Source organism: Emydura macquarii, unplaced genomic scaffold (genome assembly GCF_026122565.2).
Source record: "Emydura macquarii macquarii isolate MOO-44397 ecotype Brisbane River unplaced genomic scaffold, CSIRO-AGI_Emac_v2 contig_1170, whole genome shotgun sequence".
NCBI lineage: Eukaryota > Metazoa > Chordata > Testudines > Chelidae > Emydura > Emydura macquarii.
Window position 1 is genome coordinate 2099148 of NW_027131307.1, and position 15395 is coordinate 2114542.

The 15395-nt window shown below is 54.1% G+C and overlaps 1 protein-coding gene across 2 annotated transcripts in view; it reads right to left on the reverse strand.

Annotated features, from left to right (window-relative positions):
* The window catches only part of HYDIN (HYDIN axonemal central pair apparatus protein), a 293633-nt gene that overhangs the window by 140784 nt on the left and 137454 nt on the right, over nt 1-15395 (reverse strand). For both annotated transcript variants that reach the window (XM_067546885.1, XM_067546884.1), the window contains exon 19: nt 13482-13737. In XM_067546885.1, the coding sequence (XP_067402986.1) occupies nt 13482-13737 (256 nt within the window). The remainder of the gene's footprint in view (nt 1-13481; nt 13738-15395) is intronic.

Here is a 15395-nt window from a genome sequence, read left to right on the forward strand (position 1 = left end):
GGGTAGGAAGGCCAGATGCGACCTCAGTTGGACCTTGTCCTTATAGGAATACTGTATAAGGAGGCTTCGAGGTCAAGGCCCTAATCTCAGAGACCCTCCTGGCTGAGGTAATGGCCAACAGGAAGGCCACCTTCCATGAAAGCAGGAGCAGAGGGCATGAAGTCATGGGTTTGAAGGGGGACCCCATGAGTATCGAGAGGACCAGGTTGAGATCCCAGGGAGGCACTGGGTCACAGACATGCGGATAAAGCCTCTCCACCCCCTTGAGGAACCTGACCGACATGGGATGGGAGAACAGCGATCTCCCCTCTAGTGGCTGATGGAAGGCCGAAATGGCTGCCAGGTGAACCTTCAATGATGCCAGTGCCAGACCCTGGAGCTTTAGCTGAAGCAGGTACTCCAGGATTGTCTGTATAGGCAAAAGACTGGGCGGAATACCATGGAACTCCGCCCAAAGGGTAAACCACATCCACTTAGCCCAATACATTATCTGTGTGGAAGGTTTCCTGCTGCCGAGCAGGACTTGCTGGATGTGCACCGAGCAGGCTCTCTCTCCCTCCATCAGCCACAGAGCCTCCAGGCCATGAGGTGCAGGGAGTCCAGGTCCAGGTGCAACAAGTGACCATGGTCCTGGGATAGAAGGTCGTACTGCCTCGGGAGCTCCAGGGGTGAGGCGATCAAAAGGTCCAGCAGCATGCTGAATGAGTGCTGTCTCAGCCAGGCCAGAGCAATGAGTATAACTTTCGCCCTGTCCCTCTTTATTTTCAGCAGGACCTTGGGCGGGAACACGTACACGAGGGTCCCTGCCCAGTCGGTGAGGAACGCATCAGAAATCGAACCGGTCTTGCGACCTCAGAGCGAGCAGAACCTTGGGCACTTCGTGTTCCAGGCCGACGCGAATAGGTCCAGTTGGGGAATGCCCCACTTCTGGAAGATCATAGCCACCACCTCTGGTGCAATGACCAGTCGTGGCGGGATAGAAACGACCTGCTGAGGTGATCCGCCTTGTCATTCCTCACTCCTGGGAGGTGAGAGGCAGTCAAGTGTAAATCATGTCTCACGGCGAAGTCCCACAGATAGATAGCTTCCTCGCAGAGGGCTGAGGAGCGCGCTTCCCCCCTGCCTGTTTATGTAAAACATAGCTGTGGTGTTGTCTGTCAGCACCTGCACCACTCTGCCTGTCAGGAATTGGAGGAATACCTTGCACGCTAGGCGAATGGCCCTCAGCTCCTTCACATTGATATGCAGGAGCATCTCCTCCCCCAACCAGAGCCCCTGAATGCCTAGCTTGGCGCTGATGTGGGCTCTCCATCCTACGTCCGACACCTTGGAAATTAGGATGACCGACGGGACCAGTTCTCTGAATGGAACGCCCTTCATCACTGCCCTGGGAGTCCGCCACCAGTTTAGGGAGGCTAAAACAGGTGAGGGAACTGTGACTACGCAGTCCAATGGGTGTCTGCTCAGCACATATACTGAGGCCAACCATGCCTGATGCGGTCTGAGCCTCAGGCGAGCTAGTCTCACTACATACGTGCAGGCCGTCATGTGGCCTAACAGCTGTAGGCAGTGCCTGACTGTTGTCGTGGGGCATTGGTGCAGCTGGGAGATGATAGAGACCATCATCTTGAAACATGGCTGAGGCAGGAAGGCTCTGGCCTGGGAAGCGTCCAGGGTGGCCCCAATGAATTCTACGCATTGCACTGGGATTAGTGTGAACTTCTGCTTGTTTATGAGCAGTCCCAGCCTGCTGCATGTGGAGCAAGTGAGGGTCACGCGCTCCTGCACTTGGGACCTGGACCTGCCCCTGATCAGCCAATCGTCTAGGTAAGGAAAAATTTGCACACCCTTTCATCTCAGGTGGGCAGCCACTACCACCATGCACTTGGTGACCACCCTTGGAGCCGAAGATAGGCCAAAGGGTAGGGCTGTAAACTGGTAGTGGGAGCCAACAACCGTGGAATGGAGAAAATGCCTGTGGCCGGGGAGGATAGACACATGGAAGTATGTGTCCTTGAGGTCAAGGGCGGCATACCAGTCTCCTGGATCCAGGGAAGGGTTTATGGAGGCTAGGGAGACCATGTGAAAGCTGAGTCGTTTGACATATTTGACAGGTCTAATATGGGTCTCAGACCCCACTTCGTCTTGGGGATGAGGAAGTACCTCAAATAGAACCCCTTTCCCCTTCTGCCTTGAGGGACCATAACCACTGCTCCTATGTTGAGGAGGGTGTTCCCCTCCTGCAAGAGGAGTTGCTCGTGAGAGGGGTCCCTGAAGAGGGACAGAGAGGGAGGGTTGTTGGGGGGGGGGGCGTAGAGGTAAACTGTAGGGCATAGCCCCCTGAGGCTATTCCAAGGACCCAACGGTCTGAAGTGATATTTGCCCAGAAGGGCCTTAACCTGTTTAGGAAGGGGTGGGGCGGATCCAGGAGAGCAGTCGGGGCACCACCATCGGGCGCACCATCAAAATTATCTCCTCTGGTTGCCCGAACTCCTGGGGGGCCCCTGCTGGGGAGTGGAGGATGAGTTGGGGGGCTGATTTCTGAACCCCCTATTCCTACAGGGTTGAAAAGGCCTTGGCAGAGGCCTTGGCTGCTGCTGCACTTGGGGTTGTGACTGACACCTGGAAAACTGGGGTGTGTACAGTCCCAGGGAGCGAAGCGTGGCCCTGGAGTCCTTCAGACTGTGCAACTTCACATTGGTCTGGTCAGAGAATACGGCCGACCCATCAAAGGGGAGGTCCTGAATAGACTACTGCACCTCCTGGAACAGGCCTGAGGATTGCAGCCACGAGCACCTTCTCATACAGACGGTGGAGGCTGTGGCCCTGCCCGCCGAGTCAGCAATGTCACAGGACGTCTAGAGCACTGCCCTAGCTACCGTGGTTTCTTCCTCCACAATGGTGCTAAAGTCTGCAGCCTGGACCTGGGGCAGGGCCTCAGCAAACCGCCTGAGGGAGTCCCGCAGGTTGAAATTATATCTACCCAGGAGGGCCTGATGGTTGGCAATCCTGAACTGCAGGCTTGCCATGGAATAAACCTTTCTCCCAAACAAGTCCAGCTTTTTTGCTCGCTGGTTAGCTGCATCTACCACCAGGGTTCCCGGGATGGGGTGAGTGAACAAATACTCAAACTCTTCGGCTGGGACATAATATTTTTTTCTCGGCTACCTTTGACGTAAGGGAAACCGAGAAAGGGGTTTGCCACAGGGCCTTTACAATCTTAAGGACCCTTTCATGGACTGGGAGGGCCACTCTCACTGGGGCAGCCTCCGCCAGAACATTAAAGAGGCTATCTTTAGCCTCTTCTAACTAATTCACCTCCAGCCCCAAGTTGGAGGCCACCTCTTGAGCAGTTCCTGGTGCGCCCTGAAATGCTCCAGTGGTGCCGAGTGGTCCCGGGAGACTGCCTCGTCAGGTGAGGAGGAAGAAGACTGCTGAGGCGCGTCCTGCGGGTGCGCCCCCTCCTGGCAAAGGGTTGCACCCGTTGAGGGTCCCTCCATGGGGTCCAACTCCTCGTCCGAGGAGTGGTGTCTATGGGCTTTCTCCTGTGCCAGAGGCACAGACTGTACCCTCGATGACATAATGGATGGGGGCCCCAGCCCCCTCTGGATACCCCATGGGGCCCAATAAAGCCATTATTGGGGCCATTGACCCTGGGGCCAACCCAGGGCTGACTGCGCCACAGGCTGTGACGCTTTGTGGGGGTGTCGGCTCTCCCGATGACTGTCCCCCAGGGAGACCCCGAGTCACCGTGCCGTGTACATCCTCTGTCCCAGGCATTCTTCTGTGCTGGGGACCGCCCTCTCAACGCCTCCGACCTGGAGGACGATGAGGACTGCCTCCGTCGCTGCAAGCGGTGCCGACGAACGGAGGTGCACTCTGAAGAGCTAGAGGTACTGGTGCGTCGTCTCGGTACTGATGATTTCCACTGCTGCTTGCCTTGCGGCCCTGCAGACACCTTCGGTGACCGAGGTTGGCGCGGCTCCAAACTCCTCGGTGCTGAGCCGGACTTTGGCAACCGGGTTCCATGTCGTGGACTGCACTGTACCAAGTCCTCCGATGGCGACCGGGTTCTGCGCCGTCTAGGTACAGGAGAACTCCTCGGTGCCGGGGATTTGGAACGAGAGCTGTCCGAGCGCCGCCTGGCAGACCTCGACCAGTGCCGCCTCCTGGCATGCACTGCCTCTGGTGCCAGGGATCAACATCGGCGCCAAGAGGGAGACTCCATGTCCTGTGCCGGAGCAGGTTGACTTGACACCGCCGACCTAGAGCGACTGCTGGGGGAGCGGCTCTGCTTTACCCACAGAGACCATCCAGCAGGAGATCTTCCTTCCCGTACCGGGGATCTCCACCACCATTCAGAGGAACCCAACACGGGTTTCCCCCGTGTCACTGGCCCCTTCTCCCTTGGCGGAGGGGGGGTGGAGGTGGTGTAGGCAAGGCCAACAAGGCTCTTGCTGCCTGAAAAGCCTCCGGTGTCAACGGTATCGGCAGGGGCACTCTCCCACTCCCAGGAGTCGGGGGAGGCTCCCTGACCAGAGATGCAGGCACCGGAGAATACTCGACGGGCCGGGTCCAGTGCATCTCCATACTTGATCCTGCCCGTAGTGACGGTGCAGGGGAGTGTCCGTGCTCTGCACACTGCTTCTTCCTCTTCGGTGTTGACGATGTTGCGCGGTGCCGAGTCGAGGCTGGTGCTGGTGGTGCGCTCTGCACCAAGGTCACGCTCGGTGCTGAGGTGGAGTGGGCCGGCCCGGATGCCAGGCAGAGCGCTGCCGCCATCAACAGGGCTTTCAACCTGATCTCTCGGTCCTTCTGAGTCCTCGGTTTAAAAGCCCTGCATATCTTACACTTCTCTTTCCTGTTGGCTTCCCCCAAGCACTTAAGGCAGCGGTCGTGGGGGTCACTGAGTGGGAAGGCCTTCCCACAGGAGGCACACGGCTTGAATCCCGGTGACCGGGGCATGGCCTGGCCGCTCTAAGTCCCCTTAGGGACTTGTCTTTTCCCTAACTACACTTAACAACACTTAACAACTACTTAACAAACTAAAACCAACTTAGAATATCAAACAAGTCCAAACAAGTACTTGCTGTGAGCAAGGCTAGTTCCAGCAACGGTCACGGGAGGAAAGAAGGAACTGAGGGGACGTAGGGATGGCAATGCCTCATATACTGTGGCATGTGCATGGGGCTCCAGGGGGCGCCAGAGCCAGCCCTACGGGATCTGCTAAGGGGAAAAAAGTTCCGGGTAACTGCACGGAGGCATGCACACACTTATAGTGGAATGGACATGAGCAAGCACTCGAAGAAGAACTCCGGTGTTTCTTTCTACTGCGTTCTGTTTATTCAGTACTAAAATTTCATAATACCACATGTTCTTCAACTCCTGATGAAGACACTTGTTAGTAAGGTGCTGCCCATAACCATAAGAACTAAAGTGGTAAATTAATATTTTTGTGATCTACTCCCTTGCCAAGCACAACACTTCTATAAAACTGGAGGGAATTGTTTTTTAAAGACAAAGTACTGTGGTAAAGAAAAGAGATAGAAGAGGAATCTGATGCCAGCAAACCTGCCCTCAAAAGCACCACAGAAATTATGGTGAGAAAAACAGGGTTACTTACCAGTAATTGTTGTTCTTCGAGATGTGTTGCTCATATCCATTCCAACATAGGTGAGTGAGCGCCCCATGCACTGGTTCCCGGAACTTTTTTCCCCTTATCAAGCCCCGTAGGGTCGGCTTAGGTGCCCCCTGGAGTGCCGCGCTCATGCCACGATACACAGGGCGCTGCCGGCCCTGCGGGCCCTCAGTCCCTTCTTTCTGCCGACTCTGACAGTGGGGACAGAGGGTAGGTGTGGAATGGATATGAGCAACACATCTCGAAGAACAAAAGTTACTGGTACGTAATCCTGTTTTCTACTTCGAGTGACTGCTCATATCCATTCCAATATAGGTGATTAAATAGCCATACCTTGGAGGTGGGTAGGAGTCAGCGGCGAGCTGCTCTCATCAGCACGGCCCTGCCAAAGCCCGCGTCCTCTCTCGCCTGCTGCACGATGGCGTAGTGGGATGTGAAGGTGTGCACCAACGACCAGGTAGCTGCTTTGCAGATGTTCTGCAGGGGCACTCTTTCTAGGAAGTCCGCCGACAAGGCCTGGGCTCTGGTTGAGTGTGCTGACACAGCTCCTGGAAGCGGCACCTTCGCCCGCTCGTAGCAGGTCCTGATACAGGCGGTGATCCAAGTGGAGATGTGCTGGGTGGAAATAGGTGAGCCCTTCATCTGGTCTGCCACGGCCACGAACAGCTGCATCGACTTCTGGAACGGTCAGGTCCACTCAATGTAATAGGCAAGGGCTCGTCTCACGTCCAGCAAGTGCCATCTCCGTTCCTCCTCCGAACCGTGTGGTTTAGGAAAAAACACGGGGAGGAAGATATCCTGGTTATAATGAAACTGGGACACCACCTTGGGCAGGAAAGCCAGGTGGGGTCTCAGTTGCACCTTGTCTTTATAAAAGATGGTGTAGGGGGGCTCTGAGGTCAAGGCCCTTATCTCGGAGACCCTTCTAGCCGATGTGATGACCACCAGGAAAGCTACCTTCCACGAGAGGATGAGCAGTGGCCATGTAGCCATGGGCTCAAAGGGGGGTCCCATCAGCATGGCGAGGACCAGGTTCAAGTCCCAGGGAGGCACCGGGTTATGGACCTGTGGGTACAGCCTCTCCACCCCTTTAAGGAACCTGACGGACATGGGGTGTGAGAATAATGACCTCCCTTCCATTGGCTGGTGGAAGGCCAAGGCTGGTGGAAGGCTGTCGTCGTGGGGGACCTGTAGAGATTGTCGATTATGGCAGCCATCGCCTCGAAGCGAGGATGTGGGAGGAAGGCTCTGGCCTGGGTGGCATCCAGGGTGGCCCTGATAAAGTCTATGTGCTGCACTGGGGTGAGAATCAATTTCTGCTCGTTGATGAGCAGCCCCAGTTTGGTGCATGTTGTGCAGATAAGCTCCAGGCTATTCCTCACATGGGCTCTGGACTTGCCCCGGATCAGCCAGTTGTCCAGGTAGGAGAAGATCTGAACCCCTCTGTGACGCAGGTGGGCCGCCACTATCGCCATACACTTCGTGAACACCCTGGGGCGGACGAAAGGCCAAAGGGTAGGGCCGAGAACTGGTAGTGCGAGCCAGCTACCACAAACTGGAGGAACCTTCTGTGACCGGGAAGGATTGCAATATGAAAGTAAGCGTCCTTTAAATCGAGGGCAGCGAACCAATCCCCTGGATCCAGAGCAGGAATGATAGAGGCTAGGGAGACCATACGGAATCTGAGGTGCCTGATAAATCTGTTCAAGCGGCGGAGATCTAAAATGGGCTTCAGGCCCCCCTTTGCCTTGGGAATGAGGAAATGTGAATAGAACCCCTTTCCCCTTTCCTGCAGGGAAATCTCCTCCACAGCTCCTAGGCGAAGGAGCGAGTTCACTTCCTGTAAGAGGAGTTGCTCGTGAGAGGGGTCCCTGAAGAGGGACGGGGTAGGAGGAGAATCTGGAGGGAAGGCCATAAATTGAAGGGCATAACCCCTGCGTACTACACCGAGCACCCAGCGGTCCGAGGTAATGTTCTGCCACTCAGTGTAGTATGTCCTTAGTCTGTGTGCGAATGGTAGGGTTGGATCCAATGGGACGGTAAGAGTGCCACCCTTGGGCGCGCCATCAAAATTGGCGCTTGTTGTTGCGCCCCTTGTACAGGCCTTGATGGGAGCCCATCGAGGACTCTTGGTGGTCCTGTCTGTTAGGCTGCCTATACCAATCTCGACCCCTCCTGGGTTGAGTGGATCTGGGAGGCGGTCTCGGGGCAGGCTGCTGGGCTTGTGGCCGAGACTGACGTCTCGAGACCTGAGAGGAGTACAGCCCTAGAGATCTCAACGTGGCCCTGGAATATTTTAGGGCATGCAGTTTGTCATTAGTCCTTTCAGAAAAGAGGCCAGCACCATCAAAGGGCAAGTCCTGGATGGACTGCTGGACCTCTTGTGATAGTCCTGATGACAAGAGCCAGGAACACTGCCGCATTACAATGGCCGAAGCAATGGATCTGCTGGCAGTGTCTGCCGCATCACTGACCGCTTGTAAGGCTGCCCAGCCACTGCAACACCCTCATCAATAACAGTGGCGAAGTCCGCTGCCTGGTCCTGTGGTACTCCCTGTGTGAACCTCTGTAAGAAAGACCAGATGTTCAGGTTATATCTGCCGAGGAGCGCCTGATGATTTGCGATCCTCAGCTGTAGGGCCCCCATAGAATAGACCTTGTGGCTGAAAAGGTCTAGTTTTTTGTAATCTTTGTTCTTGGGGGTATTGCCCTGGGACCCCTGCCTTTCTCGTTAGTTGGCGGCATCAACCACGAGCGTTCCCAAAGCAGAGTGGGTATACAAGTACTCGAACCCCTCCGCGGGAACATAGTACTTTTTTTCGGCGCCCTTGGACGTAGGGGCGACCGACACAGGGGTTTGCCAGAGGGTCTTGGCCAGCTTCAAGACCCTTTCATGCACTGGCAGGGCGACTCTAGAGGGCTCTGCTGACCTGGAGACACCAAATAGGGGATCCTCCTCCTCAGATATCTCCTTGAGCTCAAGGCTCAGATTACTGGCCACCGTCCTTAGTAGTTCCTGGTAAGCTTTAAAGTCAGGAACTGGTGCCCTACGGTCCCTGGCAGCCACATCATCAGGGGAGGAGGATTGTGGGAGGGGCCCCGTGGAGGGACCCTCCCCAGGGTCCGATTCCTCCTCCGAGGAATGGCCCTTGTGTGGCTCGCTCGGAAGGGGGGGTGTCGGTTGAGCCACTGAAGAGTGAACTGACACCGTACCCTGGCCCCTCTGGGTCCCCGAAGGCCCTCAGTAAGGCCACTGCCAAGGAGCCTGTGGCCATGCCAGTGCCAGTATTGGTGCCAACTGGGATGTCTCCCGATGGTAGGGATGAGACCCTGAGCCGCTGGACCGGTGCTTGCTTCAATGGCCTTTGCCTGCCCCAACTGACGACCGACCCTGAGATAATGACGAGGAGGATTGATGGTGCCGATGCCTGCTGTGCCATTGGGGGGGTGAGTAGCAGGAGGAGCTGGAAGATGAGCGCCGCCTCTGCACCGTGGTCTTGCTTGCCCCTCGGGGACTGGGAGTGGTGCCGGCGGTGCTGCTTCGGTGCTATCTCCGACTCCCCAGACAGCGAGCGGCGGTGCGGTGCCGTTATCGCCGTCGGTGCCGAGTCCTTCAGCACCGGATTCCTCGCCGGACTACAGTCCGGGGATCGGGACTGGTTCCGTCGTGTCTGTTCTGGAGGTGGACTCCCTGCTGGTGCCGGGGATCCAGACTGGTGCTGAGCGCGTTAGGATTCAGGAATGGGGATCCATGCCGGGCTGCCTGCCGGGGATCTGGACTGGTGCCGAGCATGTTCTGTCACATCGGGCGCCGGGATCCGTGCCAGGCTGCGTGCCGGGGATCTGGACCAGTGCCGAGCTGGACTCGGTGCTGGGATGCTGGAGCTGGAACTGTAACCCCCACATGAGGCGGAACTGTATCGTCATCGCCTCTTGTGTGAGCCTCTCAACTGCCCTCGGTGCTGCGGCATCGAGGAGCTCGACGACTCGGTGTCAGAGCTGGAAGGGGAGCTCACACTCTCCACCCTCCATGACCATCTGGAGGGAGACTTCGACTCCTGTCTCTGCCACCCACTGGGGCCACCCAGCGCAGGTTTACCCCGGGACGCAGGTCCCTGCGCCCTCGGCCGAGGGGGGGACGGAGGCGTGGGCATGCCCATGAGGGCACGTGCTGCAGCGAACGCCTCCGGTGTCGACGGTCCTTGCAGGGGTGCTCCCCTACCCCCAGGAGTAGGGGGAGGCTCCCTGCGGGGAGATGCAGGTGCCAGAGTAATCTCCACGGCACGTGGCTGGTGCATCTCCTGACTCCCCCCAGGCCGGAGGAGTCCTGGTGCATTGTGCCCTGCTTCTTCTTTTTCGGCAACGGGTGAGTTGTCATCGGTGCCGGTGGAGCACTCCGCACCGAGGAGATGCTCGGTGCCGCAGGGAAACGCGTCGGTTCCAAGTCCGGCCGAAGCGCAGACCCCATGAGTATGACCCTCAAACGTGCGGCCCTCTCCTTTTGGGTGCGCGGTTTGAAGACCTTACAGATTTTACATCTGTCCTTTCTATGCTGCTCTCCGAGGCAGCGATCGTGAGGGTCACTCACAGAAAAAACCTTGCTGCAAGCGGCACAGGGTTTAAAGCTGGTTGAGCCAGGCATGGCCCAACCTTAAGCCCTGAGGCTATCTACTTATCTATCTAATACTAAACGTTCAACAACTATACTACTTAACTCTAATAAACAGTCACTTAACTAACTACAACGGTATACAAAGGGGATGCTACTTGCGAAGAGCAAGAGGCAGACATTCCAGTATCCGTCATAGGCGGAAAGAAAGAACTGAGGGCCCGCAGGGTCAGCAGCGCCTATGTACCACGGCATGAGCGTGGCACTCCAGGGGGTGCCTAAGCCGACCCTACGGGGCTTGCTAAGAGGAAAAAAGTTCCGGGAACCAGTGCACGGGGCGCGTACTCACCTATATTGGAATGGATATGAGCAATCACTCAAAGTAGAAAGACCAGTAAGCCAGTCAGCTCTTCTCCCTGTCAATGCAAAATTCTTCCCTCCTGTGTGTGTGTGCTTGTACGATCTAGTTTCAAAAGTCACCAGCAATGGGGCTTGCATCACATCCCTTGGAAGCCAACTGACCAATGTCACAGCTCTCATGTCAGGAGGTTTTTCTGAGTCACGTTACACTTTCCCTTCCTCAATTTCAGCTCATTACGCCTACCTATCCCCCATGGTACTATAACACCACTTTTCCTACTTCTTTGGAGTTTACGCCCTCCAAGTACTTAGTGCTAAGTTCCCGTTTAGCTGTCACATATCCAAGTGATGTACCCAGAGCCCTTTTCAGCTTTCCTCATAAGTTAAAGGCCAGTGGGTCTTGAACCCACATCTGCCAGGCAGAGAACACGTAAATGCTGCCACCCAGCAGCAGCTGTAACCAGCTCACACTCCACTACCCACTGTGGACACAGACCACAGGAAGTCCTGTCTCAAGTCAGCTGTCTCATGGCTCCTGATTGGCTCCCCACCCTACGTAAACCCAAGGGATGGTCCCGAAAGTGTCCAGGCAACAGTGTTGATCTCCTGTAGCTGCCATGACCATTCCTGTCTTTGACCTGGCTTGATTTGGACCTCACCTCCTGGATTCTGAAACCTGACTTGGACTCTGATCCTTGACATCAACCCAGGCCTGGAACTTGACCATGAACTCCTCTGCTACTCACAGACCCAGGTTTCACCCCACTCTGAACCTTGGTCCTGACTGCCCTCATCATGATCCTGACAGTAAGTCTGTCCTGCCAGCCCCGTCATCGCTTGATTCTCTTCTTTAGGCCCAATCCAATTTGTCAATAGCTGTCAGGTAGTGAGGTGCCCCGAGCTGAACAGGATACCCAAAGGAGTGCCAACGGAGCCACAGAGGGACCAGAATCTCTGCTACCTGCAATAAGCCATGCAGAGGTGTGGGGACAGACAGGGTCTTCCCTCTGTGGAATAGCACAAGATTTCCACCCCACTAAGCTCGTAGACCATTGGGGATCTGCCAGAGGGAAGGACAATCACTTTGACGTCCCTTTGTCTCTGCTATGCTATCCATTCCTGACATGGAATAGAAGACTTCCTCCAAGCGGGTCTGCTAGCTGGTGAGTACTCAAGAACACCTCCCACTGCCCCAGGAGATTCTGAAGATCTGACATCAGGGACGACACATTCCGCTGCATTACTGTGCCCAGCTATGGCCTGCAGTTCTCCAGAACAGCTTGACTGGCACCCACTCTCTTCTCCCTCTCTGCTTGTCGAACCAGAACCCCGAAGAAAGACTTCCACTGGGCTAAGGGGAGGAGAGGAGCAAGTTGCACTCCCACTTCTGAGTCCTCACCAAGCCTCACACCGAAGGTACAGGTTCCCCTTCACTGCAGGAAAGAGAGGGAAGCGTGGAGCCAGGGGAAGGGACGATTAGGTCCTGGTGCTGTAACATGGTATCTCTGCAGACACAACCCTGAACTTCACTGTCCACTATCACACCTGAGTCTCTTTCAGCCTTCCTGATTTCCCCCATTAGCCTGGGATGGTGACTTTCACAGCATACTGCAATATTAGGTGTCTGGGGTCCTACCAAATTCACAGCCATGAAAAATGCATCACAGAGCATGGAGTCTGATTATTGTAGGGAGGTCACAGTATTTCCACCCTTATTTCTCCATTGCTTTCAGCGCTGGACAGCCAGACAGCAGCAGCTGCTGGGCGGGCCACCAGCTCTGAAGGCAGCGCCACCGCCAGCAGCAGGGCAGAAGTGAGGGTGGCATGGTATGGGGGAGCCCCCCCCCCCGTCCTCCCCACACAGCCAGCCCAAGACCCCTATAATCCTGAGCGCTGGGCCCAGAGCTGGGGAGGGGCAGGACTGGCAGGCATCCTGGCCAGGGCTCCTACTGTGTGCCAGGCTCCAGCTGCTATGTCACGTGTCAGACCCACCTCAGGGAACCTCTCCCGGTTGCTGGCTGGGAACCAAGTTCTGAAGGCAGCGCTTCCACCAGCAGCAGCGCAGAACTAAGGGTGCCAACACGGTGACCCCCTACAATAGCCTTGTGACCCCCCAAAACCCCCCTTTGGGCTGGGACATCCATGGTTACAACACCATGAAATTTCAGATTTTAAAAATCCTTTGACTGTGAAATTTACCCAAATGGACCGTGAATCTGGTATGGGCCTATTGATGCCCATGGGACAGAAGGGCTAGGACATGCCGGAAGAGTAATATTGATGAAAAATGAGCTGTCAAATATAATGATCTGTGGGAATAGCCTCTTGAAATGGAGATCACTCTGTGCTCTTTACAAACAATGAACTAGGTCTAATGGCTCCCTACAGGACCCAGAGTGGTAAATGGACACTTTACTTATATTTATAAAGACATAAAAAATGACCGGGTTCAAGGTTCCTATCTCCTATTAAATAGTCTGTTTTGGATTATTCCCCTCCCTTGATATATTACCTTGTATTTTTCTAATTACTTTCTGCCTGTGATCCTAATCTTTTTCGCAGCTGCTGTATTGCTTCTTCAGTCTTCCCTTGTGCCTCAGCACATGACTCCCTGTAACCCCGTGCTTGCCTGAAGTCAGCTGATATTTTGGCATTTTAAAGTTGGGTTTATGGTAGCTATAGCAACAAGAAAAGCCTTAGCAACTAATAATGCCCAAGCAAGAAAAGCAACTAGTGCTACCATGGTAACTTGTGGCATTACAGCAATTCTTGAAAGATATTGATCATTTTCTAAGATAAATGTCAAAGGACCAGCCTAAGAAATACCAGTGGCAATGATCTAATTGAAAAGATGCAGCTCTCACAGTCCTTTACCTTAGGGGTGTTGGAGAAACCTTCCAGCATCATGTCCATGGTCTTGCCTGGGTTCAACTCCATCCTTAATGGATGAAGCTTAAACACTGGAGAGGGGGTCTCTGGTCTCTGGGTGAAGTTCTTGCCCTTGGCATTACCAATATCAGGGAGATGGTTACGCTGGCGAAATGGAGGGAAACCTTCTGTCATCCAGTAGAGCTGATGCGTTCGTCGTCCACGATTTGTTATCTTGAAGCGGTAGCAGCAGGGATCCAGACTAGAAGAGCAGCAGAATGGAGGCAAATGGAAAAAGTTACTGATGGCAGGTGTCTCTACCAGGATGGCAAACACAATATGTTTTCTAAAGAGCCATCCTGTGCCAAGTGGCCCTCGCTTGATGGAGAGCCTCCAGGAGCTGGCCATCTAACGAGCTGCAATAAAGATTGAAAAAGAAAGGACCAAATCTCAGCACTTGCAGTAATCAGTTGTTGGGTAGATACCATGCTCCACCGTACCTTTCTCTCTTTAATATCCTCTACATAACTGTGCAAAGCTAATAGCCAGAGCCTTACTGCATCAGCAAATGAACTGGTTTGTATTGGCCGCAGTGGGAGGGGAGAGCAAGTACCCAGCCTTGTCCGTTACAAGTTCCCCTCAGGACCACTGGGCCCATGGAGGGCCCATGGACGCCAAGGTGCCTCCTACTCTGATTTCACACTCTCTCTCTAGAAGGGTCTATCTACACTGCAGCTGGGAGGTGTAACTGTGTGCTCAAGCCAGCATGTTAAAAATAGCAGCATGGCCGTTGTGGAACAAGTGGTGGCTCGGGCAAGGCACCTGAGGACAATCTGGCCTAACCCTCTGGGTACGTGGCCACGCTGCTATTAGCATGCTAGCTCAATCCGATTGTAGACACCTTCCAGCTGCAGTGTAGCTGCATAAATACCCAGCTAAATTTAACAAAATAAACCTCAGAGGACTGGAGGGGAGATACTGACCCTTTGCCAACATGACCCCTGTCTGTCAGTCCTCTCATTAAGATCTCTGCACTATCATGACTTTGGGGCTGGACAAACCCCTGTGCCTTCCTATGGGAACAGGTTGAGATACCTAGATTCATGCATGACCCCGGGAGTTCCAGACTAAAGGAAAGAAAGGGCACAGTTGGGCTGCCTGCTGAAACTCCATTTCCTGGAGAAATTAAAGCTCTTTTGCAGCTAAAGAGACCCTCTTGAGTTGCAGTGAGAAAACACAATGTATATCAGTATCTGACCATCTGGGTAAACTGTCCCCCTTTTCTTCAACTGCTATATAGATTAATGGCCTGCTCCAGAGAGGAGCTGAGTGCCTTTAGCTTCCACCCCACCAAGGAGGTTCTCACCACATAGCAGATTGGACTGTAAGGGTCTGATCCTGTTCCCATTGAAGGGATTGTTTTGAGATGGTGGTAAGTGTGGTACAGGAACCTAGACAGTCGGTAGTTTTCCCATTAACTACAGGGAAGCAGGGCCAGGCCCTGTCTGCTGTTATACTGGAGTGACGTCAGTGGCTAAATAACCAGAGCTAAGCATGAAATGAATATTCAATCAGACATTGATTCCATTATGCACAGAAACATCAAGTGCAGGACAGCAGGATAGTAATTATTTCACTGAATACAAATACGACCATGGCCGGCAGAGGAATTATTCCTGGCATAATTACTATCTTGTTCTGGAGGTAAAGAATATGCAGCCAATGAAATGTGAGTTTGACACCTAGTTAAATACAAACATAGAATTTACACCATATTTCAAATTAGTCTGTGAAAGAAAATGTTAAAAATGCATTTGAAGTATACAATGGCTGTGTGAAATATGTCCTCTCGTGCAGTGTGAAATGACAGATCTGGACTTTAAATCAAGCTCTGTGCAGATGCAGAATTTCTGGTTTATT